This window comes from Narcine bancroftii, chromosome 3, assembly GCF_036971445.1.
Source record: "Narcine bancroftii isolate sNarBan1 chromosome 3, sNarBan1.hap1, whole genome shotgun sequence".
NCBI classification, from domain to species: domain Eukaryota; kingdom Metazoa; phylum Chordata; class Chondrichthyes; order Torpediniformes; family Narcinidae; genus Narcine; species Narcine bancroftii.
The window spans coordinates 257,805,604-257,833,437 of record NC_091471.1 but is presented as its reverse complement, the minus strand read 5'-3'; the positions used below and the strand labels follow the sequence as shown (position 1 = coordinate 257,833,437).

The following is a 27,834-nucleotide window of genomic DNA, read 5'->3' as shown; positions in this document are numbered from 1 at the left end:
CTGCTGCTCTCCGACGGCAGCATTCCCTGTAGATGTTGGGGAGGGTTTTACCTGTGATGTCCTGAGCTGTGGGAGGGCTTTACACTCAGGGGTTTTGATGTTCCCATATCAGACCGTGATACAGCCTGTCAGCACCCTTTCCACCACACCTCTGTAGAAATTTGCCAGGGTTTCTGGTGTCATACCAAACCTCCGCAAAATCCTAAGGAAGTAGAGGCGCCGTGCATTCTTCACAATGCCATTAGTGTGTTGGGTCCAGGAAAGATCCTCCGAGACAGTGACTCCCAAGAACTTAAATCTCCTCACCCTCTCCAACTCTGATCCCCCAATGATCAATGGATTGTAAACCTCTGGCTTTCTCTTCCTGGTCAACAATCAGCTCCTTAGTTTTGGAGACGTTGAGAGCAAGGTTGCTGTTGGTGAACCATTCAGCCAAGTTTTCAATCTCCCTCTTGTATGCTGACCCATCCTTTATACAACCCACTACCATGGTATCATTGGAAAATTTATTGATAGTGTTATTGTTGAGGAGTTAAAACAAAATGGCGGTGCTGGAGACCAGTTCACAGGAACCAGGACTGAGATCCAACTCTTGAAGGGCCTTGAGTGCTGTCAGCTTTCTGATTATATTGGGGGTGTGGTCGGAACTAGGAGCTCAGATTCATTGTTGGAACAGACAGGAGGTGCAGAGGCAGCAGGAGCGCAGCAGATGAATGCATGAACACTTGGTGTGCCCAACTCTTTTTTAAAAAAAATTTAGACAAAGAGCATGGTAATAGTCTCTTTCGGCCCATGATCCCATGTCGTCCAATTAAACCTAATTGACCTACACCTCCTATACGTTTTGAACGATGGGAGGAAATTGGAGCACCTGGAGGAAACTCACACAGACACGGGGAGAATGTACAAATTCCTTACAGATAGCATGGGATTTGAACCCAGGTCACTGGCATAATAACAGCTTTATGCTAACTGTGCTGCCCCTGCTTCTCTTTCTCTCATTGGTGAGAGCACCAGGCTAGTGGCACCTTTTCATGTTCCTTTACAGAAGGTAAAAAGTTAACAAATCTTGCATTATGTACATGGCAAGCAAGGAATCTTGAACTAGTCCCAATCCAATCTTGGCTTCATAAGAGGGATGCATTTTTTTAAAATGGTGACTCTCTCCCTCAACCCTACAGAGCAAGATTAGATTCCTTCTGGGACAGAATTAGCTTTACTGTCTGACATAACCATTACTGTGCATTTACCTTTCTCCCTGAACCAGTATCCTTTAGTTCTTGTCTCAACCACCCACAGTGGAAAATCCCTGCTTCCATTTACCCTATCTATAACCCTCATAGTTCTGTATACCTCTGTCAAATCTCCCCTCATTCTCCAATGGTGCAGGGAATAAAGTCCTAACCTTTTCAACCTTTCCCTGTAGTAAAACACAAAAGTCTGCAGACACCGTGATTGAAGTTAAAAATGTAATGCTAGAGAAACTCAGCAGGTACATTGTACATCATATAGCAAAGGTAAATATTGTAGCATTCGCCTTGAAGTAGGCGAAGGGTAGACGGCGGCGGCCCCAATACGGGCAGGAGCAAGGGGGAGACGGCAGCCCCGGCCTCGGTCGAGTGAGGCAGGCGGAGGCCCCGATCCGGGCAGAGAGTGGGAGGCGGCGGCCCCAGTCCGGGCACAGGGAGAACAGCAGCGGCCCCGGCCCCGGTCCGGGCGAAGGGTAGGCGGCGGCGGCCCCGATACGTGCAGGAGCAAGGGGGAGACGGCGGCCCCGGCCTTGGTCGAGTGAGGCAGGCGGAGGCCCTGATCCGGGCAGAGAGTGGGAGGCGGCGGCCCCAGTCCGGGCACAGGGAGAGCAGCAGCGGCCCCGGCCCCGGTCCGGGCGAAGGGTAGGCGGCGGCGGCCCCGATACGGGCAGGAGCAAGGGGGAGACGGAGGCCCCGGCCTCGGTCGAGTGAGGCAGGCGGAGGCCCAGATACGGGCAGAGAGTTGGAGGCGGTGGCCCCAGTCCGGGCACAGGGAGAGCTGCGGCGGCCTCGGCCCCGGTCCGGGCAGTATGGACCGACGTAGGAGGGGAGGCAGACCCCTCCAGCCCGGGTAATAAACCTGCATAGGAGAAGGCCACTCCGATATAAAACCTACGACCCAAGGACCTCGCTGCCACGTCCCAGCTTGCTTGGCCACGGCACACGAACCATGGGTGTAAAGGGTGGGGCCAGTACAGCGCACACTGCACTCCACCTAAAAGCTCCTTTGCGCAGGCCCGAGGACAGGTCCACGTCCTCCCCCTCCACGTCCTCCCCCTCCACGTCCTCCCCCTCCACGTCCTCCCCCTCCACGTCCTCCCCCTCCACGTCCTCCCCCTCCACGTCCTCCCCCTCCACGTCCTCCCCTTCCACGTCCTCCCCCTCCACGTCCTCCCCCTCCACGTCCTCCCCCTCCACGTCCTCCCCTTCCAAGTCCTCCCCCTCCAAGTCCTCCCCCTCAAAAGATGCTCACAAACTCAAGCTAGCATGCTGGAACATCAGAACCATGCTAGACAAGGCTGATAGCCACCGACCTGAACGTCGGTCTGCCCTCATCGCACATGAACTCCTCAGACGTGACATTGACATAGCCGCTCTCAGTGAAGTCCGCCTGGCAGATGTAGGCAGCCTCCAAGAACGTGGCGTGGGCTACACACTCTACTGGTCTGGCAAGCCTTCGGATGAACGACGCCTATCTGGTGTAGGCTTCATGGTCAAGAGCTTCATTACCTCCAAACTCGAAAACCTTCCGACAGGCCACTCGGACCGAATCATGTCCATGCGACTCCCCCTTCAAAACAAGCGTTGCATCACCCTCATCAGTGTCTATGCTCCAACCCTCCAGGCGGAACCAGCAGAAAAGGACAAGTTCTACACCGACCTGCGCAACCTCATCCAACGCACCCCTACAGCCGACAAGGTTGTCATCCTTGGCGACTTCAACGCTCGCGTCGGCAAAGACTCAGAAACCTGGCCTGGAATCCTGGGCAAGCATGGCGTCGGCAAGTGCAATGACAATGGGCGCCTCCTGTTGGAGCTCTGCGCAGAACAGCGGCTTGTCATTACAAACACCCTTTTTCAGCAGAGGGATAGCCTTAAGACTACCTGGATGCATCCCCGATCCAAACACTGGCACCTCCTGGACTACATCCTGGTGCGAGAAAGTGACAAACGAGATGTGCTCCACACCAGGGTCATGCCCAGCGCGGAATGACACACTGACCACCGGCTGGTTCGCTGCAAGCTCAACCTTCACTTCAAGCCAAAGCCCAGGAACAGTAAAGCCCCCAGAAAGAGGTTCAATGTTGGAAACCTGCAGTCAGACGAAGCGAGAGGAAACTTCCAGGCAAACCTCAAAGCAAAGCTCGACGATGCAATCCGCCTCACGGACCCGTCCCCTGAAACCCTCTGGGATCAGTTAAAGACTACCATACTGCAATCCACTGAAGAGGTACTGGGCTTCTCCTCCAGGAAAAACAAGGACTGGTTTGACGAAAACAGCCAGGAAAACCAGGAGCTGCTGGCAAAGAAGCGAGCTGCCCACCAGGCTCACCGTACAAAGCCGTCCTGCCCAGAGAAGAAACAAGCCTTCCGTCACGCATGCAGCCATCTTCAGCGCAAACTCCGGGAGATCCAAAATGAGTGGTGGACTAGCCTCGCCAAACGAACCCAGCTCAGCGCGGACATTGGCGACTTCAGGGGTTTCTACGAGGCTCTAAAGGCTGTGTACGGCCCCTCACCCCAAGTCCAAAGCCCGCTGCGCAGCTCAGACGGCAAAGTCCTCCTCAGCGACAAGATCTCCATCCTCAACCGATGGTCAGAACACTTCCAATCTCTTTTCAGTGCCAACCGCTCAGTCCAAGATTCCGCCCTGCTCCAGCTCCCTCAACAGCCCCTAAGGCTAGAGCTGGATGAGGCCCTCACCCAGGATGAGACATATAAGGCAATCGAACAACTGAAAAGTGGCAAAGCAGCAGGTATGGATGGAATCCCCCCAGAGGTCTGGAAGGCTGGCGGCAAAACTCTGCATGCCAAACTGCATGAGTTTTTCAAGCTTTGTTGGGACCAAGGAAAACTACCTCAGGACCTTCGTGATGCCACCATCATCACCCTGTACAAAAACAAAGGTGAGAAATCAGATTGCTCAAACTACAGGGGAATCACGCTGCTCTCCATTGCAGGCAAAATCTTCGCTAGGATTCTACTAAATAGAATAATACCTCGTGTCGCCGAGAATATTCTCCCAGAATCACAGTGCGGCTTTCGCGCAAACAGAGGAACTACTGACATGGTCTTTGCCCTCAGACAGCTCCAAGAAAAGTGCAGAGAACAAAACAAAGGACTCTACATCACCTTTGTTGACCTCACCAAAGCCTTCGACACCGTGAGCAGGAAAGGGCTTTGGCAAATACTAGAGCGCATCGGATGTCCCCCAAAGTTCCTCAACATGATTATCCAACTGCACGAAAACCAACAAGGTCGGGTCAGATACAGCAATGAGCTCTCTGAACCCTTCTCCATTAACAATGGCGTGAAGCAAGGCTGTGTTCTCGCACCAACCCTCTTTTCAACCTTCTTCAGCATGATGCTGAACCAAGCCATGAAAGACCCCAACAATGAAGACGCTGTTTACATCCGGTACCGCACGGATGGCAGTCTCTTCAATCTGAGGCGCCTGCAAGCTCACACCAAGACACAAGAGAAACTTGTCCGTGAACTACTCTTTGCAGACGATGCCGCTTTAGTTGCCCATTCAGAGCCAGCTCTTCAGCGCTTGACGTCCTGCTTTGCGGAAACTGCCAAATTGTTTGGCCTGGAAGTCAGCATGAAGAAAACTGAGGTCCTCCATCAGCCAGCTCCCCACCATGACTACCAGCCCCCCCACATCTCCATCGGGCACACAAAACTCAAAACGGTCAACCAGTTTACCCTATCTCGGTTGCACCATATCATCAGATGCAAGGATCGACAATGAGATAGACAACAGACTCGCCAAGGCAAACAAAGAGTCTGGAAAAACAACCAACTGAAAAACCTCACAAAGATAAGCGTATACAGAGCCGTTGTCATACCCACACTCCTGTTCAGCTCCGAATCATGGGTCCTCTACCGGCATCACCTACGGCTCCTAGAACACTTCCACCAGCGTTGTCTCCGCTCCATCCTCAACATCCATTGGAGCGCTTTCATCCCTAACGTCGAAGTACTCGAGATGGCAGAGGTCGACAGCTTCGAGTCCACGCTGTTGAAGATCCAGCTGCGCTGGGTGGGTCACGTCTCCAGAATGGAGGACCATCGCCTTCCCAAGATCGTGTTATATGGCGAGCTCTCCACTGGCCACCGTGACAGAGGTGCACCAAAGAAAAGGTACAAGGACTGCCTAAAGAAATCTCTTGGTGCCTGCCACATTGACCACCGCCAGTGGGCTGATATCGCCTCAAACCGTGCATCTTGGTGCCTCACAGTTTGGCGGGCAGCAACCTCCTTTGAAGAAGACCGCAGAGCCCACCTCACTGACAAAAGGCAAAGGAGGAAAAACCCAACACCCAACCCCAACCAACCATTTTTCCCCTGCAGCCGCTGCAACCGTGTCTGCCTGTCCCGCATCGGACTTGTCAGCCACAAACGAGCCTGCAGCTGACGTGGACTTTTACCCCCTTCATAAATCTTCGTCCGCGAAGCCAAGCCAAAGAAAAGAGAGGTTTATTGCACTGGCTGTCATGTTTATATGGGCCCCAGGCACTGATGTCAGGGACCCACATCATTGGAGCGCTGGCCTGGGATTGGCTGGCATTGCCGCCACAGTTCACTGTCTTCCCGCCACGCGGGAGGTCACCTGGGGCGATGGCCAGTGTCATCCCCAGGTCCGCATGGCCACCGCATTCAGCCATTTTTTGGGCCGGCCCGCATCTCTGCTCATGGGCCACTACACAGACCCCCAAACCAGGGACCCCAGTTTTTGCCACATTCTGAAGGGTGGCTGCAGGATCTTCCAGGCATTTGTTGGGAGCCAGGAACTCCCCTGGAATGATTAAGGGAGCGCTGTAGACTATCTCCGCCACTGAGGCGTTGAAGTCTTCCTTCGGAGCTTTGCAAATCCCCAGCAGGACCCAAGACAGTTTGTCTACCCAGTTGGGACTCTTGAGCTGGACCATCAAGGCTGCCTCAGGTGCCTGTGAAACTGCTCCACCAGCCCATTGGCCTGAGGGCGATATGCCACGGTGTGATGGAGCTGTGCCCCCAGGAAGTTAGCCAGGACTGCTCAGATCCCAGAGGTAAATTATACCCCGTCTGAGATTAGGTGCTCTGGACCCTGAATCAGGTCACCCATGTGTTGATGAGTGCCCTGCTGCAGGTTTTTGTGGTGGTATCAGCCATTGGGACCGTATCAGCCCACCTCGTGGAGAGGTCAACCATGGTTAATAGGTATCTTGAACCAGGGGATACTAGTAGAGGCCCCACTATGTCAATATATATGTGGCTGTTGTTTCAAAGGTCTATGTGGTCACCCTTGTGCGAGTTGTATTTTTGAGGACTGCAGTTCGTGCAGGTTTTGGCCCACTGGCTGACCTGCTTAAGGAGGCTCTGCCAGACAAACTCGCTTACCACCATCTTGACCATGGCCCAGCTTGCAGAATGTACCAGGTTGTGTATGGCATCAAAAACCTGTGCCTCAATGCGGCTGGGACGAGGGGGCGAGAGCTGCTGGTGGAGATGTCACGCAGTAAGGTCAGTTTACCTGGGCTGAAACCAGAGACAGTTGTCCTATACACGAGGATCTCTTGCTTTGGCGAGGGCCAAATAGTCGACCCCCTGGGACAGGGCATGTATAGACTTGATCCCGGGGCGTGACAGACCATCAGCTATTACACTGGGTTTCCCCACTTTGTGCTGTAAGTCAGTGGTAAATTTGGACATGTTAGACAAGTGTCTTTGTCGTCAGGCCGACCTCATGGAAGGTAAAGGTCAGTGGCTTGTGATCGGTGAAGACCTTGAATTGCCGACCTTCCAAAAAGTAAGAGTCAAGTCTTCCCGCCAGTGTCGATAGGTCTCAGTCGAAAACGCTGTATTTGAGCTCGAGGAGGGGGTGAGCGCGGCAATGCCCTGCTGAAAAAGGCCAGGCCCTGATACAACAGGCTCTGTTGGAGGTGTCAACTGTTCGAGCAGGTAGGTGACTCCAGTCTGGGGTGGACCAGGAAGGTGGCACGTTTTTGGCATTCTTCAACACCCTCGAAGACTCATCATCCTAGGTAATGTCCTTTAACTTGCCCACCATCAGCGGGTAGAGGGGGCACATGATGCTGGCCACTGCCAGTATGAATCTGTGGTGAAAGTTTATCATACCAGCAAATTTACTGTACGTGGCTTGGCAAAGTGCCAGAGGGGAGGGGTGTTTCCTTATGCTTGTTTATTCTGTGTCCAGGCCAAATTGGCATTTCTCACGGTTAATTGTCAGCCCGAACTCACTCAACTGGGAGCACAGTTGTCTTAGGTGGACAGCGTGGTCTTTGCAGCTATGGGTAATGATGAGGATATCGCCCAATTAGAAGAACGCAAATGGGATGTCCCAGCCCACTGCATCCATCAACCGCTGGAAAGTTTGTGCCACGTTTTTCAGACCGAAGGGAGGTATTTGAACAAGCCAGAGGCGGGCTATAATCATGGTCTTGGGGGGTGAACTGGGATTTGGTGGTACCCCCGGATGAGGTCTACCTTCAAGAACACCCATGCAGGTAGACAGCAAAGTCTTGGATATGGGGCACAGGATATCTGTCGGGCGTGGAGGCGATGGTAGTCACCACATGGACCCCAACCCCCTGCTGTTTTTGAGGGGGGATGCCCAGGGACTTTTGAAACACTAAATCCCCAGCTCCTCCATTTTCTTAAACTTCTCCTTTGCTAGACTGAGCTTTTTGGGAAGGAGTCAGCATGCCCTGGCATGGAGTGGAAGGCCCTTGGTCAGAATGTGGTACCTTAACCCATGCTTTGGCTCAGCCACTGAGAACTGTGGCGCCACTATTGAGGAGAGCTCCGCCAGGATGCAGGGGAATTCATTGTCTGAAAGCATTATAGAGTCAAGGTGGGGGACGGGTAGCTTGGCTTCCCGCAGAGGTAGAATGAAGTCCTCTTCCATGAGCAAGAGTCAGATATTCGGACAGTTGCTCCAGAAAGGTCTGTTCTAAGAGCAAGCAAGGCTTGTAGCCCTCGGTCAAAGCGAGCATCTCACTCATTAGGGTGGACAGGCCCCTATCCCCCAATCCATCCTTATGCAGCAATCGGGTGGCACGCCCCCGTCGGAAGAGCCCAAAAGTTCAGGTTAACAGCTCTTTGAGGGCCACGCATTTGGCTTTCCCCAGAGGCTGCCATAGGAAGTCTACGACCTTTGCCACTGTGTCCTGATAGAGGGCGCTCACGACGTAGAAGTAGCAGGTGTTGTCAGTGGCGATGTGTCGAAGCTGGAACTGAGCTTCGGCCTGCTCGAAGCACACGTGTGGCTGAGACACCTAAAATGTTGGGAGCCTGAGAGAGATTGTGTGGATGATCACTGGCTCTGCCTGGTCCACTATCTATCCAACTGCCATTTGGACATGTCGGGGTCACCAATGTAGCGTTCGCGCTATGCGAGTGTGGAGAACGACACACACACCAAAGCCTTGAAGTCGAGACTAGTTTATTGCACTGGCCGTCGCGTTTATATGGGCCCCAGGCACTGACTTCAGGGTCCTGCATCATGGGAGTGCAGTCTTCCCTGGGACGACAGCCAATGTAACCCCCAGGTCCGTGTGGTCGTCGCGTTCGTTGGCCATTTTGTGGGCTGGTCTGCATCTCCATGCTACAAGATACATAACCAGGGTGGAAGAGAAAGAAACTGAGAAGGACCAAGGGGGGTTGCTCTCTGATACGGGAAGGGAGGGACGAGGGTGGGGAACTGGAGGAAAAATAGTTAGGGAAAGAGGGAGATACAGGGGGGGGGGGTAACAGAAATTGGAGGTCAAGGTTAATGCTGTCTGGTTGGAGACCTACAAGAGAGAATACAAGGTGTTGTTCCTCCAATTTGCAGGTGGCCTCGATTTGGCAGTGCATAAAGCCATGGACGTGTTGGTGTGGCAGTGCTGTGTCACTCATTCAGATTGCCATCTGTCTTTCCCATTGTGAATTGCCTGATCATGTGGTTCCAAGTGAGAGAGTGAGCATCATTGCTCTGTGCAGGATCTCAACAAAGCAATCTCCCTCCTTCTTCAACCCTCTACCCCATCAACTCGGCACTCACCCTCATATCCCCCATTACCCACACAATTGCCCTGGCCCACTCCACCCCAATGTGCAACAAGGACAGGATTCCCCTTGTCCTCACCTACCACCCCACCAGCCTCCGCATCCAACACATCCTCCTCCAACATTTCCACCACCTACTAAGTGATCCCACCATTAGACACGTATTCCATTCTCCGCCTTCTGCAGGAACCACTCCCTCCGTGACTCCCCCCCCCACATCAATCATCCCCTTGGGTCCTATTATCCCTGTTACCGCAGGAGAAGCTTCACTTGCACCCTCAGCACCATTTTGGGCCCCAAACAGACCTTCCAAGTGAAGCAGCGTTTCACTTGTGAATCTGCAGGGGCCATCTACTGTATCTGGTGCTCCCGCTGTGATCTCCTCTACATCTGAGAGGCTGGATGCAGACTGGGAGATCATTTTGTTGAGCACCTCGACTCTGCCTGCCGCAATAGCATGGATCTCCCAATGGCCACCCCTTTCAATTCTCTATCCCATTCCCTTGCCGACGTCTGTCCATGGTCTCATGTACTTCCAGACTGAGACTACCCATAAATTGGAGGAACAACAAACACCTCATCTTTCAGCTGGGCACCCTCCAACTGATGGCATTAATATCGACTTCTCTGGCTTTTGTTAACATCCCCTCCCCCCACCCCCACCCCCCCCCCCAAACCTGCTCTCTATTCTCTGTTCCTTTTCACACAGATTTGATAAATTCTATCTAGTCCTTTAACACATCTAATTAACACCTTTTGTTGGTCTGGATTCTTCCCCTAATTCTAAGACTTTCTGCCTTTTCTGATTTTTCCTTGAAGAAGGGTCTGAAACGTCAGCAATATTTCTTTGTCTCCTATAAATGCTGAGAAGACTGGCTGAGTTCCTCAAGCATTTTGGTGTTTTTATTCTGAAAATATGCACACTGTCCCGGCACTGGCACAGAGTGAGTTAATGGCACTCAGGACAAGCCAGTCACTGAATTCTATAACTGGGATCAGATGTCACCATTCTGTATTAATCCTTTAGAGGAAAGCTTTACCTCAATGGGGCCCCAACAATCCCAAATTAGTGTCTTAGAATACTTTATACAAGACTGAACACATACACTACTATTAATGTCACTGAATAAACTAGATCAAGATTAATGGTAACAGAGTGTGTGAAATCTACTCCTGTGAGAAAACAAGTGCAGGCAGGAGTAAAGTATTTAAACTGCAATGCTTTTTTGAGCTTTCAAAGTTTCATTTTTCAACTTGATCTGAGCAGGAGTCCCTGTCTTCAGTGGCACACTATACAACGCACTTGAGATAGCTGCATATGCCCGTGTTTGTTTGGAAATATCCAAGAGCTCTACGCAGTTTCCTCAAGCACAACTAACTTTTGGAATCAATTGGAATCTAACTGATCTCTTCTGTAGGGACCCAGTTAGTGACACACTCCATTTCAGAACCAGAGACTTGGATATGTAATCCAACTCAACACCCCTGACCCTTTTTAAAAAGTGCTGCACATCTTTCAAGTGGGATGAGAAATCTGGGTTTAACTTCCCTTTCAGATAGGTAAAAGGTCCCACAATACTCTAATCTCCATTAGCATTATTAAAGCCAATCATCTGGTAATTGCCAAAATTTAGTTTGTGAGAGCTTGCCCTGCTATTACAACCACTTCACTCTAAACATCAGCTAATTTGCCAGATACATCACAGTAGAGGGTCAGGTATCACAAATCACAAGGTGGAACACAGGAAGGAGACTGAAAGGAGATCATGCTTCCAAGATAACAACTTCTCTCTTAATATCAAGAAAACAAAAGATGATCAGAGACTACAATGGCACGGAAGTGGAAAGAGTAGATAGGTTTGAGTTCTTAGGAATAAATATCTCCAGTAACCTGATCTGGGGCAACCTCGCTGATACGAGAAACGCCTCTACTTTCTTAGAAGACCAAGGAGGTTTGTCACGTTTTCCTTGTCCAAATACATGTTCTACAGAGCAGACTTGCTCAATATATCATCACAGTGTGGGACAGGAGCTGCTCTGTTCAAGATCGGGAGAATCTGCAGAAGGTTGTGAATGCAGCTCAGAAAATCATGTAAACTTCCCTCCTTTCCGTGGAATCCATCAGCACCTCCTATTGCCTAGTAAAAGCAGTCTACATACTGAATGACCCATCACACCTCGGACTCTTTTCTTTCTCATCCCTTCAAGAGCGTGAAAGCTAGCCACCATTTTGTTCCGCGCCTACCTACATTTTTCCATACCTTGATGAAGGGCTCATGCTCGAAACGTTGGTTATGTATCTTTAACTTTGCTATGTAAAGTACATTGTTTGACATGCTGAGTTTCTCCAGCTTTGCATTTTGACTTCATAGTGTTTTCATCTTTCCAGCAGCCATCATGCTCCTGAATCTCAACAGTGCTCTTATCCTTGATACTAATTGATTGTTTTTCATTGTAACGCTGTACTCTGTAAATTGCTTTTCTATTTCACACAGCTGCATGAATGTGAGAGCCAACACATTAGATTGCTCATAGAACAACCCTTTTCACTGTATTAGGTATAGTGATCCAAATAAATGAACTCTCTTTCTTCCTACCTCTAGTTTAAGTGTATGGATTTGTGAGAAAACAGAAGGTGACAATAAATGGATATTTTCTCGTTGGGAGGCTGGCTGCTGTGAGGTGCCAGAGACTGATGCTGGGGACCCAACTGTTTGCATTCGATATCAAAGACTTGGACCATGTACATCCAAGACTTGGACCTTATACATCCAAGATTTCTCAGGAATAATGATAACATTTACTGTTGAATACTTTGTACAATGTACTCAAGGAGGAGGTACAGAAGCATCAAAATCAGGACTGCCAGGCTGGGAAATAGCTTCTTCCTGCAGGCTGCGAGTTTCATGATCCTATAATCGAATAAATCATCCCAAAATATTTTTTTTAATTGCATTTTCATATTTGATTATTATGTACTGTGTATTTTGTGTATGGTCTGGAAAAAAGCTATTTCATCAGATTGTGTGTATACAGTCAGGTGATAAACCTGAACTTCTACACTGAAATTCGTACTGGCTGCAGCTAAACAGGTATTTTTAAAAGTGAATTAAATTAAATTAAAAAGATAGACAGCATTCAGTTACCAAAGTGCAAGAAAAAAGTGGCATTACAATCGTGCAGATAGTCCTCTTGTGGTGTTGAAGCAGGCCATGATTAGTGTAACAAGGGGAGGTTCAAGAGCCTAATACCTGTTGGAAAGAAATTGTTCTTGAATCTCAAGGTGCTAGTCTTTTAGCTTTTATACCATCTGCCTGAATATAAAACCAGACACAGACACAGACTTCTGAGGAGAGTAATGTGTGGAACATGCACAAGCAAAATGTGAGAACATGGCAGATGTTCCTTGGTAGAAAAGAGAATGGGAACTGCTCTGCCCAAGACCACTAGAAACTGCAGAATTGTGAATGCAGCTCAGGCCATCACACAAACCAACATTCCCTCCATCAACTCTACTTATATGTCCAACTGACCAGGGAGAGCTGCCAACATATTAATTCCTGGGATGGAATCTTTGTCCTGTGAGGACTGGATCCTTTCTGGAAATTAGAGAACTCACTGGAACATGCAAAATTCCTAGAGGAGCTTGACAGAGTAGATGCAAGAAGGTTGCTTCCCTTGGCTGGGGAGTCAAAAACTAAAGGTCACAGCATCAAAATAAGGGGCCATCTATTCAGAACAGATGAGAAGAAACTTCTTCATCTGAAGGGTGGCGAATCTTTGGAACTCTCAGCCTAAGAGGGCTGTAGAAGCTCGGTGCCTGACCATATTCAAGACTGATATTGATAGTTTTTTATGGCATTGAGAAAATTAAGGGGTTTAAATTTAGTGCAGGAAAGTAGTGACATTGAAATGCGAAAAGACTATGAGAAGCAGGAGAGCAAATGGAGATAAAGATAAGTTTGGAACTGCGACATACAAATGTGCTGGAGAAACTCAGCAGGTCTTTCCTGCATGAGAAAGGAAGCACCCCCTCCCCTCCCCTGGCCCTTTTTATCCAGGCATCTATCTGTTTTTCCTGGTTCCCAACCAAAGGCCCAAAACAATGATTACCTTTTATGTATGCCATGTGACCTCCCAAGTTTCGGCCCTGAGGCCTTCATCGGGATAAACAGGTAAGATCTCTGAATAAATAAATGAGGAATGGGGGAGGAGGAGAGTCGGGGTGTGGGGAATGAGAGGAGTGCAGGCTAACAAGTAATCAGTGGAAACAGGTGGGAAGAAAAGAAAGATGAGGAGATAAAGGAAGAGGGAAGAGAGTTAAGAAGCTCTGTATCAAGGGCAGGTTCTCCTTTGTCCTCACTGACCACACAACTTGTTTTGTGACTTCAACTAACTCATGGCCACAGACCAGTGAGGGTAGGAACAAAGTTGTGGCAGATGAATACATGGCTGAAGGGGTTCAAATTTATGGATCATCGGGATCTCTTCTGGGGATGGTCTGACCTATACAAAAAGGACGGGCAGAACCTGAATAGGAGAGGGACCAATATCCTGACCAGAGGATAGTTTTTATACTGGATCTCGAACAGATAACAAACCTGGTCAAGTGACATGCCTCTCAGTGGGGGAGCAATTCAGTTTAGGGATCACCTCGATAGAAATGTCGCACTGACACAAGGAAGATGGTAGGAAAAGGAAGCCATGGTTAACCAAACAGGTGTGGTAGCCAGTTAAGAGGAAGAAGGAAGCAACTATTAGATTTAGGAAGCAAAAAAAAGGCTCATGAGAATTATGATACCCAGCAAGGAACTTAGAAGAGCTAAAGGGGGGCACGAGAAGGCCTTGGAATTAGGATTAAGGAGAACCCAAAGGCATTCCATGTATACATGAAGAACAGAAGGATGATGAGAGTGAAGGCAGGCCGCTTAAGGATAAAGGAGGCAACATTTACCTGGAGGCAGAGGAGGTTGGGGAGGTCTTAAATGAATAAATACACTTTGCTTCAGTCTTCAGAGAAAAGGACCTTGGTCAAGGAGAGGTCCGAAAATAACAAGCTTATGTGCTGGGTGGTATAAAATTAAGAAAGAGAAAGTGCTGGATCTTCTTAAAAATATTAGGATTGGCAAGTCCCCAGGACCAAATGAGATCTACCCCTGGTTGCTAAGGGAAGGAAGAGATTGCTGGGGCATTAGCAATGATCTTTTCATCGTCCTCGGCCAGAAGGAAGGTACTGGAGAATCGGAGAATGGCAAATGTGGTCCCCTTGTTTTAAAAATTGTAATAGGGAGGATCTTTGGAATTATAGATCAGTGAGGCTTATGTCAATGGTGTGCAAACTATTGGGGAGGATTCTCAAGGACAGGTTTTATGAGCATTTAGGGAAGTATAGTCTTCTCAGGGATAGTCAGCAAGACTTTGTGAAGGGAACCTTGTGTTTTTTTCCTGGTAATTGTATATTGGTGGGCTGCGCGGCCTGTACTGTGCTGTAACGTTCTATGTTTTCTCTGCCAAAGCCTCTGACCTGAACAGTTAACTGTTTCTCTCCACAGATGCTGCTTGACCTGCTGAGTGTTCCCAGCATTTTCTGTCTTCATTTCACACTTCCAATATCTGCAGTTCTTTCTATTTTTTTCCTGAGTATTAAGCTATTCCTTATATAATGAGTTTATAAATATTTATTATAAATTTGATTTACAGCATAATCTACTTTTTCATATGTTGCAAAGTATAGAACCTAGAAGATGGAGACAAGAGGGCAGTTAGCAACAGAGGGCACAAGTATCAACAGCCGCTTTCAGATGTTCCGCTGAAGATTACCCACCTGCAGGCGCGGCTAGCAGAGTCCAGCTGGCACGCACAGGTGGCCACGAAATGGACGGCTTTGTGGCACCTAAACGAGCCAGCTAACTGCTAGCCGCCTAGCAGCGAAATCCGGCTACACCAGACAGGTGCCTAGTCCCGCCCACGCTGACCTCATGTCATAGCAGCGTGTCAAGGCGTGCCTGACAAACAACTCAGGCATGACTTGATTCCCGCTGCCAGTCTCCACCCCCCACCCTCGCCTGCCTGACTCCCTCTGCCGGTCTCCTCCTCCGACCCTTGCCCGCCTGACTCCCGCTGCCAGATTCTCCACCCCCACCTTCGTCCGCCCGACTCCCGCTGCCAGTCTCTCCACCCCCCACCCTCGCCCGCCCGACTCCTGCTGCCACTGCCAGTCTCCCCCTTCACTCTTGCCCGCCTGACTCCTGCTGCCGTTTCCCCCCCCCACCTGCTGCCGGTCTCCCCCCTCAACTGCTGCCGGTCTCCCCCCCCACCCTCACCCACCCGACTCCCGCTGCCGCTCTCCCCCCCTCACTATCGCCCCCACAACTCCCGCTGCTGGTACCCCCTCCCCCCCTCGCCCGCCCAACTCCCACTGCCAACTCCCGACTTTTACTTTTTTACCAAGGCTTCAGACTCGTCATATACACACAACAGGAAATACAATTTGGATGTACGAAACGAAACAGTTAGGCATCGACCTTATGTATTGCTCTTTTTGCAACTTACTGACAACTAAATCAATTTGTTTGGTTGAGAAATGTTAATGTTCTGTTACTAAAGCCACTGATGTTCTCTACAATTCTTGTTCATAGAGAAAGCAACAATACTATTTCTTATTTCTGAGTAAAAGATAATAATTAAGATCAAATTGTAACCGTGTCCTGAATGTTACTGTTTTCTACTTAATTGTGAAAATTAAAAATTAAAAAAAAATCGATCAATTCAACTGGCTTTTAATTCTGGAAAATCGGGGCTGATAGTAAAATTATTCGTGGATGTGTAACTTGGTTCTGGGGAGGGGGAGACTGGTCGCGGCAGAGGGTGTGAAAAGAAATTGGAGGAGTCTGATTTCCTTGTCTCAGGAGTCGATGACTGACGACATCACTGCGACATCAGCAGCCTGCCACCTGTCAGCCCGGGCCGCTTTCAGATGCCACAATCAATACGCCGAGCAGGATAGTTATACCTCTCAGGGAAGGGTTAGGTTAAGTCACCCATCTGGCCGGCTTTTCCAGTTTCAGTTGGCCACCCGATAGCCGCTCAGGAGTATTCTGTGCGGCTTTACAGTTGTGCTTTGTGGCCACCTGAAAGGGGCTATTGTATTTTTGGGCAAGCTCATTCAAAATCTATATAAAAATGACAGTACAAGAACTTTGAGGTATACAAGAAAATCTGTCGATGCTGGGGTCTGATGGAGTACACAATAGCATTGGAGAAACTCAGCACGCCACGCAGGAAGCAAAAGGTAATCAACATTTTGAGCCCTCTGAGACCTACTGAGTTTCTCCAGCTCTTGTGTTCTGTAGCGCAGGAACTTTCTTGCATGTGTTGAAGATTACAAAGAAATTACATTACTTTCTATAAACCACCTGCAGTGCTCCTCTTTTCACTTGAAAGATGAGAGGTAGAAATAATAAGGAAGTTCAGGATAAAGTTACTAGTTGCTCTACTTACATGCACAGAAATAAACCGCTTCAGGCTAACTCCATTCAGCAGATCACACAGCATCCACAGGAAGTAACGGGTAAACGTTTCAGGTGTGAGCCCTTCCTTGGGCTTCCTCAATCGTCTTTTACAGGCACTTCGGTCTACACGTCTGTGCTGAACATGATGCCAAAACTTGGCAGCTTGCATATTACATATCCCTCCATGACTGCACATTCAAGTATATCTGGAAGCCTCAAAACATACCATTGTATCTGCCTCCACCACTACTCCTGGCACCCACCATTGTGTAAAAAGATTATGCCCCACATAGTTCCCCTAAACTCCACCCCCCCAACCTTAAATGCATGTCCTCTAGTGGGTGACATTTTTACCCAATTTATAACTTTATAAACTTTTATCAGCCTCTGACACTCCAGAGAAACTAACCCAAGTTTGTCCAACCTCTCCTTATAGCTTATGCCCTCTAATCTACGCAGCATCCTGGTCAGTCTCTTCTGCAGTCTTTCCAAAGCCTCCACATCCTCATGTGACAGAATTACACACAACCATTGTCAAGCAGGTTCCAGGCTGCTGGAGCACGCAGGTCATGAGAAATAATGCTGTGCCTCACTGTGGCAGCTAAGTTTTAAGGATAAATCAGAATCCCGTGAACATCATCATAATCCCTACCTGTCCCCGGGAGGAGGTTGGATGCTTACATCCTGCCTGACATTAGTTTATCAAAACTAGAGATGGAGCTAGCTTCCTGCCACACATGGTCAAGTTCTCCAGATTAACATCCACACTCCTGAGAATTAAAATTATTCCCAATTTTCCTGGTGCAAGGGAGGATACAAGAAAAGGGAGCATTCAACAAGTGCAACTTGGTGCAGCCCAGAGTCTTAGAAGAATCTCTCTGCTGACAAACTTGGGTAGGAGAGTGGTGGACAATGAGTAGTTTGCACCTCAGAGGCTTGATACAAGGTTCCACCACGTTAAAGCTTCAGGCAATCTGGATCAGCACGGGGTACTAAATGATGGCTCCAACCTTCCTAGATTTCACAAGAAACTGCAACACACTTGTGGGTGCCAGACAAACTGTCTAATTGGTGACACAGTAAGCAATGTGTAAGTGGTTAAGGGAGCCCCAGAGTGTGATCATCTGCCTGCATGTAGATGACAACTTCTGGTTTGCACTTATGTTTCCAAAGGGCAGTAAACAGAGTGAGCAGCTAAGGAACAAACCAAACCTCAGCTCATTCAATGGTATAAAGGGCCACAGAGGAAGATGCTGTTGGTGAATAAGAACCAGACAACACAAAATGAAGTACAAACAAAAAGTAAATCTGCTGGATGAACTCAGAGGGTCTATTGACCCTCTATTTCAGGTTTAGACCTGAAATATCAATCACCCTTCCCCCCCACCCCCCCCCACCCCCACTGATCAAGTTCACATTCAAGCAGCACAGTTAGTGTTGCAGTTAGCACATTGCTGTTACAGCACCAGTGGTCGGGACCAGGCTTCAAATCACGCGCTGTCTCTAAGGAGTTTGCATGTTCTCCCGTGTCTGTGTGGGTTTTCCCCAGGGGCTCCAGTTTCCTCCCACTGTTCAAAACGTGCCGGGGCTTATAGGTCAATTGGATGTAACTGGGTGGCACAGGCTCGTGGGCCAGTTGCTATTTAAATTTTACAATTTAAGTTTATTATCATCTGACTGTACAAGCAGCATTTCTCTGGACCACAGTCCACACACACACACACAACATACAAAAAATATATAAATTAATATTTCACATTTCATTTATGAGACTCCAGGTTACAATCTCATTCTGTGGGAAGAAACTACTTCTGAAGAAAATCAGCCCACTTTTAGACAAGCAACCTTTATCCCTCCCATATAGAGCCACATAAAATTAGATTAAATACAACTCCATCAACATATAAATTTGCATTTAAGTCATGGTTTAATTAAATGGAGCCCAAGTGGTAATTATCTCACTTCAGCCTTCACAGCTCATTATGATTCACACTTTCAAGCTCTCCGCTCTACAATTTTCCCTCACTAGACTTAATAACTGGCAGCTGTGTCTTCACTTATCCTCATGCTATGATTGGAGTACTTCCCTCCATTGACCTCTCACCCTTACCTGTAATGCGTTCCTTAAACCCTGCACTTGATTTTTTGTGATTTGTCCCAAATCTCCTTAACTGACTTGCCATCAATTTTTCTTACAACACAACGCACACAGGTTGTAGGTTAATTGGGGTGTTTGGGAAGCACGGGCTCATGGGCCAGAAGGGGCTTTACCATGCTGCATGTCTAAATTAAAATAGAAAGGCCATTCAATTCTCAAACATTTCCACCTCTTCGCTAATTCTCCCAACAAATCTACTCCCCAAATTTACCAATGACCAGCACACCAAGGCCAGTTAGCCCAACAACTGGCAAATTTTTGGGGAAGTGGGAGAAAGTCAGAGCCTCTAGGAAAAAGTCAAATAGCCTCAGTGAGGACATTGCACAAAGACACTCAATGAAAGGACAGAGCTTGTGTCCCTGGAGCTTTTAGGAAATCCAGCTGTGAGGGCCATCAGACACCCTTAAACCCAAGAGAAACATAATTTTCAAACTGCCCCCTGAACTCACATTCCACCTTAAGCAATCCCTATGTCATCGGTGCTCTATGATTAGTAAGGGATTGATTAGGGTGGTATGTGAGTGGGAAGGCAAGGTTGAGAACCACTGCTCTAGTCCCAAATGTTACTGAAATATTTTGCTTGAGAAAAATTGTCATTGGCCCATTTTCTTTGGAGTTCTGAAATTGTGCACGTAACAAATCAATTAGGTACAATTAAAACAGTGGTTTTCAAACTTTCCTTCCACTCACATACTACCTTAAGCAATCCCTTACTAATCACAGAACACCTATGGCATAGGGATTGCTTGAGGTGGAATGCAAGTTTAGAGGGGCAGTTTGAAAACCACTGCTCTAAGGCAATAAGCACTTGGACATTTCACCTTCTAAGACAAGATAAACCTGAAGACTAAAATCAATTCTGATGAGTTTTAGGCACAAGTGTTTCACTTTGGACATTTTTTTAATCCTCATAAAAGCTCCCCATTTCTCATCAGAAACTGTGGAAGAGAAATGATAAAGAACATCCATATTAACTATTTCCCCACTGTCCGGCTGCTTTTCTGCCATTTAAGTGCTCATTGAGTTTTTGGCAGACAGACAATGTAGCACACTCAGTCTTCCGAGAGATGTCATGTTGCATACCAGATAATGAGGGAATTAGGTAGGGTGGACAGGCAGCAACTTTTTCCAGGCAACAATAGCAAATACTAGCTGTCAGAGACAAGATTATTTTTAACACAGTAGTGTAATGGGTGCCTCGAATGCATTACCAGGATTGGAGGCTGGTACAACAGGGACACTTGAAAGACTCCTAGATCCAAGAAAAATAGAGGGTTGTGGGTGTGAGGGAAGGAAAAATTAGATTGCTGTGGAGTAGGTTTCCATAGGTCAGCACATCGTGGGCTGAAGGGCCTGTTCTGTGCTATAATATTCCGTGTTAAATTCCCCATTCAGTGCAGTCACATTTTTTCCTAATTTCCTTTTTGACAACTTCAAACACAATGATCCAGGACTCAAACATGCCCAACATAATTAGACTCTGATTGTAGGAAATACACCAACGGAAAGATTGCCATCTCTCATTATGACAGGAAGAATGTGAAAAATAGCATTCATAATCACACAACCATTTCTAATATAGGCTACTCTTTCCTATATAAAACACATGTAAAATATAGTCTTAACATACAAAATACGTGCACTTTAATAATTGTATAAAACCTATGTAGAAATCTTCCAGAAAACAAAATGGTGGCTATTCAATATGGTATGGATCAATCCCCCATTCCATAGAACATTACAGCACCGAAACAGGCTCTTCTGCCTATCTAGTCTTTGCTGAACTATTTTGCCTCGTCCCATTGGCCTGCACCCGGACGATAGCTCTCCATACGTCTCCAACTTTTTCTTAAAAGTTGCTTTTTCCCTCCTGTTCTTCCCCTCCCTTTCAAACCTGCTCTGTCTCATGCTTGTCCCCTCTCCCTGTTCACCTTCTCCCCTTCCTTTCCCCCACCTTCGAACTTTCTCTCCAATCTCAAACCCCCCTCTTTCCCCACCCCACTCTCCTTTCTTTTCTCCTACCCTCCCATCTTTTGACACCTGGCCTCTCTCCCATCCCACCTATTTTTGCCCTCCTTCAGCCTCAGCCATCCCCTCATGCCTATCCTTGCTCCTTCTATCTCTACCCTCTTCCTCCATACTCCTTCCCCATCCTCTCTCTCTCCTACCCATCCCTTCTTGCTCCGTCTCTCCCTTCCACCTCTCCCTTCTATCCTTCACCTCCATCTTTCCTCACCCTCTATTCTTCCATCCCTCCTCTCCCAAGTCCTTCCTCCTCTCACCCATCTCCCTCCTTCCCCTTACTCCTTATACCTACTACTCCTCCATCTTCCTCTCATCACATCTCTCTACCTTTCCTTCCACCTCTTCCACTCCCTCCTTCCCCATTTCCTTTCTCCTCTACCTTATACCTTCCCTCCTTAACCCACCCTCCCATCTCTCCCCTATTATCTTTATCCCAATCTTCCCCATTCCCCTTCTCTCTCTCCTCTCCCCTTCTCTCTCTCCTCTCCCCTTCTCTCTCTCCTCTCCCCTTCTCTCTCTCCTCTCCCCTTCTCTCTCTCCTCTCCCCTTCTCTCTCTCCTCTCCCCTTCTCTCTCTCCTCTCCCCTTCTCTCTCTCCTCTCCCCTTCTCTCTCTCCTCTCCCCTTCTCTCTCTCCTCTCCCCTTCTCTCTCTCCTCTCCCCTTCTCTCTCTCCTCTCCCCTTCTCTCTCTCCTCTCCCCTTCTCTCTCTCCTCTCCCCTTCTCTCTCTCCTCTCCCCTTCTCTCTCTCCTCTCCCCTTCTCTCTCTCCTCTCCCCTTCTCTCTCTCCTCTCCCCTTCTCTCTCTCCTCTCCCCTTCTCTCTCTCCTCTCCCCTTCTCTCTCTCCTCTCCCCTTCTCTCTCTCCTCTCCCCTTCTCTCTCTCCTCTCCCCTTCTCTCTCTCCTCTCCCCTTCTCTCTCTCCTCTCCCCTTCTCTCTCTCCTCTCCCCTTCTCTCTCTCCTCTCCCCTTCTCTCTCTCCTCTCCCCTTCTCTCTCTCCTCTCCCCTTCTCTCTCTCCTCTCCCCTTCTCTCTCTCCTCTCCCCTTCTCTCTCTCCTCTCCCCTTCTCTCTCTCCTCTCCCCTTCTCTCTCTCCTCTCCCCTTCTCTCTCTCCTCTCCCCTTCTCTCTCTCCTCTCCCCTTCTCTCTCTCCTCTCCCCTTCTCTCTCTCCTCTCCCCTTCTCTCTCTCCTCTCCCCTTCTCTCTCTCCTCTCCCCTTTCTCCTCTCCCCTTCTCTCTCTCCTCTCCCCTTCTCTCTCTCCTCTCCCCTTCTCTCTCTCCTCTCCCCTTCTCTCTCTCCTCTCCCCTTCTCTCTCTCCTCTCCCCTTCTCTCTCTCCTCTCCCCTTCTCTCTCTCCTCTCCCCTTCTCTCTCTCTCCCCTTCTCTCTCTCTCCCCCACCCCTCTCTCCCCTCTCCTCACCACAAGCTGACCCGCTCCTTGGGGTAGCGGAGCCCCTCGATGCGGCCGAGAAATGCGGACAGTCCGTGGGCGCTGTTGCGGACGATGATGGCGATGAGGACCCGCGGGGGCAGCAGCGGCGACTCCTCGGACCAGCGCTCCTCGGGGAAGTAGGCCCGGGCCAGAGCGGCGAAGAGCGCGGCCAGTAGCAGCGGGCGGCACGACATGGCTCCACGGCGCCGACAACGCGCGGTCCCGGCCGCGGCGCGCAGCAGGAGGGCGGGGCCGTGGTGGGGGCCAACCAGGCAGGAAAACCAACCCCGTGGGCGGGGTGACGCGGGGGTGGGGCCAGCCTGATGAGCAGAGGGGAAGAGTGGCAGAAGAGAGGGTGGTGGAGGTAGAGTAGGGGAGGAGAGGGTAGGGGGTTAGGGAGGGGCAGGAGAAGGGAGGAAAATGGAGGGGCGAGAGAGGAGGGGGAAGGGGAAGGGGAGGGGGGAGGGGGGAGGGGGGAGGGGGGAGGGGGGAGGGGAGGGGGAGGGGAGGGGGGAGGGGAGGGGGAGGGGAGTGGGGGGAGGGGAGGGGGGGAGGGGAGGAGAGGGGAGGGGAGGGGGAGGGGAGGAGAGGGGAGGGGAGGGAGAGGGGAGAGGGGGGGGAGGGGGGGAGGGGGGGGAGGGAGGGGGGGAGGGGAGGGGGAGAGGGGGAGGGGAGGGGGGGAGGGGAGGGGGAGAGGGGGAGGGGAGGGGGAGAGGGGGAGGGGAGCAGGGGAAGGTGAGGGTCAGAGCAGAATTGGGGAAATGGGGGAGGAGAGAGAAGGGGACAGGGAAGAAAGTAAGGAGAGAAGAGGAAAGGAAAAGTCAGTGGGTTGAGAGGAGGAGAGGTTGTACATTTGGGGAGAGGGGGAGAGGTGCTGGGAGGGAGGGAGAGGACAGGTGGAATGGAAGGAACTAGGGAGAGATACCAGGGAAGGGAGAGGAAGGGAGGAGGGAGGGAAAGAGAAGGGAGAGGGAGGGGAGTGGAAGTGAGAGGAAGGGGGAAGAAGGGAAAAAGGGGAGGAATGGCATAGAAGGAGTGGGAGAAAGGGACAGAGGAAGGAAAGAGGAGAGAGGTCTAGTGATAGGGAGGAGAGGAAGTGGGGCAGGAAGGAGCTGGGGAATTAGTAAGGGTGTGGGATGGGGCTCAGGAAGGAGATTTGAGGAGTGGAATGGAGAGAGGTACAGGAGAGGGAGAAGGCAGAGTGAGGGACAGGGGAGGGGGTGGGAGAGGGAAGGAAATGAACCTGGAGGGGGTGGAGGAGGTAGCTGAGTGGGTGGGGGAAAAAGAGGGGTAGGAATGAAAGAGAGGGCTGGGGTGAAGGAGAGGGAAGGGAGAGGGAAGAAGACATATACCAATTTCCCCCATTCTGGGTGAGGGGGGAGGGGGAGGTGGAGGAAGGGGGTAGGGAGAAGCCTGGGAGAGGACCTGACGGATCATCAGGCCAGCAAGGGGCTCAGAGACCAAGGGACTCACACCAGGTTGCTCGAGACTTGCTGATGAGAATCAGACGTTGGGATTGGGATTCATGGGGGCGCTGATTGTGAGCAGGGTTGCCGAATGAACATACTTTCTGAAATACAGTTGTGTGGGGAATCTAGAACAATGGACAATGAAGATTTTACTTCCTGAACACTTTTGGGTGTATTTTATGGATTTTAGACTGCAGATCATGAAAATCACCTTAACATTTTCCTATCACTTACCGTTTTTTAGATATGTCTTATAATTTCCTGTCGTATTTTAAGTCTACTTCAAGTATACAAAACCAAGAAGAGCAACAGACCAATTGAAAATTCAATTTCTGCATTCCCTCTTGGGACTTCCCTGCTGACGACAATGAATTCTAGTTCTGATTCTGACATGTGCCAAAGTACCTGCCTGCCTACATCAAGAAGGCCTCTGCCACCCTGGTGTTGAAGAATGTAAACGGCTCTCACATTCTCCATTGCGATGTGCTTTGAGAGGCTGCTCACGGCTCACCACTGTCCCCACCACCACCACCACCCTCGGCCCAACTCCAGTTCACCTCCCACTGAAACAAGTCCGCAGCAGGTGCCACCTCCCTACTATTTATCAACTGCAGCTCCATTCTCCACTGAACAAACAGCCCCAAACGCAAGATCTTGGAGTCAGCCCCTTTCTGCGAGTGGATCCCACAGGCCACAATCAGTGAGGATTGGTGACAGAACATCATCTGCTATCATCCTCAACACTACTACACCCCCCATACACCTATGGCCAAATGGCATTCCAACAACATTTCAAAATTCACTGTCACAGGCTGCATCTCCAACACCAAGTCCGGGTGCAAAAGGAAGGCCACTATAAGGAGCATAGCAGCAGAAATAGGCCATTCGGCCCATCAAGTCTGCCCTGTCATATCATAAGCTGATCTATTTTCTCAATCAGCCCCTCTGCCTGGCCTTTTTCCCATAACCTTTGATGCCCTGGCTAATCAAGAACCCATCAACCTCTGCCTAAATGCACCCAATGATCTGGCCTCCACAGCCTCCCCATCACAGTTCTAAGTGAACACCCTTCTATCCTGAAGTTGTGCCCTGTTGTCCTACACTCTCCCATCCTCCTAAATTCCAATGAATACAGGCCAAGAGCTGTCAAATGCTCCTCATATGATAACCCTTTTATTTCCAGAATCATCCCCGTGAACTTCCTCTGAAACTCCTCCAACGTCAGCACATCGTTTCTTAAATGAGGAGCCCAAAACTGCTCACAATTCTCCAACATGAGGTCTCCCCAAGGCCTTATAAAGCCTCAACATCACATCCCTGCTCTTAGATTCTATTCCTCTTGAAATGAAGGCCAGAATTGTATTTGCCTTCTTCACCACCGACTCAACCTGCAAATATACCTTCAGACTTTGGGAAAAGGGTGATGCCCACTTCCCTGGCTGCATCTAAGGTGCTGAGGTGAAGATAGTGAACAGCTTTAAGTTCCTGCGAATAAACATCTCCAATGACCTATCCTGGTTCATCCACATCAATACAATGGCCAAGGAAGTATCCCTACTCCCTCAGAAGCCCTGAGGAAATTTAGCATGCCAGCTATGTTCCTCCGCAACATGTACAAGTGCACTATTGAAACATCCCATCAGGGTGCATCGCTAGGTGGGACAGGAACTGCTCCGCCCAAGACCATATGAAACTGGATGATAATGTGGGAAGTTGTATCAGTAGGTTTGCTGATGACACTAAGATTGGGGGCATTGTGGACAACGAGCAATGCTGTTCGACTATTGTTGGACACTGATACGAGTGGCATCAGATGCTGAGTACAAATGAAAATCGGCAGCCAAACATTTTTATGTCAATTGAACTAATGCAATCTGTCAGCATCATTATGCGATTAAACAGGAAGTGAAGGGTTACCTACATTCAGGGCTTGAGCCTTTCGACAAGAATATCCCAAAATGTTGTTTACCTTTTAATTCCTATGGACACTGCCTGATCTGCTGAGTTTTCTGGTATGTTTGTGTAATGCACTTGACCTCAACATTTGCAGATTTTCATGTTTAACTGGAAATATTTGACCAATTTCCATTTCTACTGTGGAGATGAACCTGGACATCAGCTGTGAAGGGATTGTTTGCAAATTCCTTTTTAATACTTAGTACTTTGCATAGATTAATGCCCAATTTGACAATAATGTTGCAGTCCATTCCAGGAATCCAAACTACTGACGGATAATAATGACTTCAAACCCTACTGTGAAATAATAAATGGAAATCATTGCGATTTGCTGCAATCAGATCAGTGCAGAGGTTCTCAACCAATGGGCCATAGTGTGTTTATATGTGGGTTTTAAAAATGTTAAATGAAAAAGATGAAAATATTGCCAGGTCACTGCCACTAGTGGACCATGGCATGTTAGGCTGGAAGCTAGGTGGGCCTTAGACCAACAAAGGTTGAGAACCACTGCTAGTGTAGGGCAGGAACTGTTATTGTGGTCATTGATTACAACATACAAATGTGCTGGAGAAACTCAGCAGGTCACACAGCCTCCATAGGAAGCAAAGCGTAACCAACGTATCAGGCCTGAGTTCTCCTTCAAGGTATTAAGATGGTCACTTACTCCAGCTCTGCAATGAAACCAAAGGTACATCTCTTGGGTTTTCCAGAATAAGACTTTTGCACTTTTAATGAAAATACACAGAAATGCTGGAGGAACTCGGCCAGCCTTGCAGCGTCCATAGGAGGTAAAGATATGTGACCGAGATTTCAAGCCTGGGTCCTATTATCAAAAAGCAGGCAAAAAGCAGAATAAAGACTGAAGACAGGCTGGGAGGGGGAGTCTGCTGATAGCAGACCAACAAAAGGTGTTAATTGGATATGATGAGGAGATAATTGATTTTGGCTCTGTGAAAGGAGACAGACAGGAACAGATGTGAAACGCATTGGCTCTGATACTACCTACCTTGGCAGGTAATACATGGGATAAAAATGACCCCCATCCTGCTTTTGTTGCATTCACATAGGTAAGTGAAGTGGTTAAAAGGCAGTTAATTCCTGTCTTTTAACGCTGTGTAAAAGAGGTATGAGATAGAGACTGGTTGAGTTCCTCTAGCATATCTGTATGTTTTTACTGCAATCACAGCATCTGCAGACATCCGTGTTTCACGCAGTGCTCTTTTAACTGTAGCTTCACAAGATCATAATTTTTTTTTATATGTGACAGATCCAAATCTTCATTTTCCATCATGTAATGCTACTGAAATAGATTGTTTTGCAATCAAGTGCCTACACCTTTCACGGGCTGATATTCATTGTCCTTCCCCTTACTGGATGATCCAGTGTTGTGGTTTTCTGAAGGGTGCCTGAGATTCTCCACATCAGTTGCTTCTGGAGGTGTCACTAAGATCACCCTCATGTCTCCTTGATTTTGTTTCCTTGGACTGGGCTGCACATTCCTTTCAAGAGTCATTGCCAATTTGCTTATGTCCCACACATTGGATTTCCTTCATCCTTCACTTAGAGCAACAATTGTCCATTTCTCTCTCAACCTTCGCCATCACATTCCATCGGCCGTCTTGCTCTTCCTCAAATCTGGCAGGCACCTAGTTTCTTCCTCGCATTCTTTGATTGTCTCGAGTGCCGAGGCCTGCTCTGCCAACTCTGTGGGGCTTGTTGAACAGGTAGGTATTTCAGCCACAGGGAGCTGGGGTTCATTGTCCCATAGATATGCCATACTTTCATTGTACAGACTGAACTTGGGTTGGGTCGAAGTTTCCTTCATGACTAGGAAAGAAAAAGAAACACTGGATGGTTTTAAACATGAACTTTGGACATTCGTTTTAGTAAATTAGAAATTTGTGTGCCCTGATTGCTGTGCCATGCCTCCCTCAGAAAGAACTTTAGATATTTGTATAGGGCTGTGTAAAAAAAAAGACATTA

At 48.9% G+C, this 27,834-nt stretch overlaps 2 protein-coding genes across 2 annotated transcripts in view; both read right to left on the bottom strand.

The window, feature by feature from the left end:
* LOC138758572 (procollagen galactosyltransferase 1-like) overlaps positions 1-22,809 on the bottom strand; it is a 102,496-nt gene extending 79,687 nt beyond the window's left edge. Inside the window, exon 1 of the mRNA XM_069927697.1 lies at positions 22,415-22,809. Coding sequence (XP_069783798.1) covers positions 22,415-22,620 — 206 coding nt within the window. The 5' untranslated portion in view covers positions 22,621-22,809. The remainder of the gene's footprint in view (positions 1-22,414) is intronic.
* A 2,927-nt stretch (positions 22,810-25,736) lies between these two features.
* LOC138758571 (protein Niban 1-like) overlaps positions 25,737-27,834 on the bottom strand; it is a 105,242-nt gene continuing 103,144 nt past the window's right edge. The window contains exon 13 of the mRNA XM_069927695.1: positions 25,737-27,678. Coding sequence (XP_069783796.1) covers positions 27,452-27,678 — 227 coding nt within the window. The 3' untranslated portion in view covers positions 25,737-27,451. The remainder of the gene's footprint in view (positions 27,679-27,834) is intronic.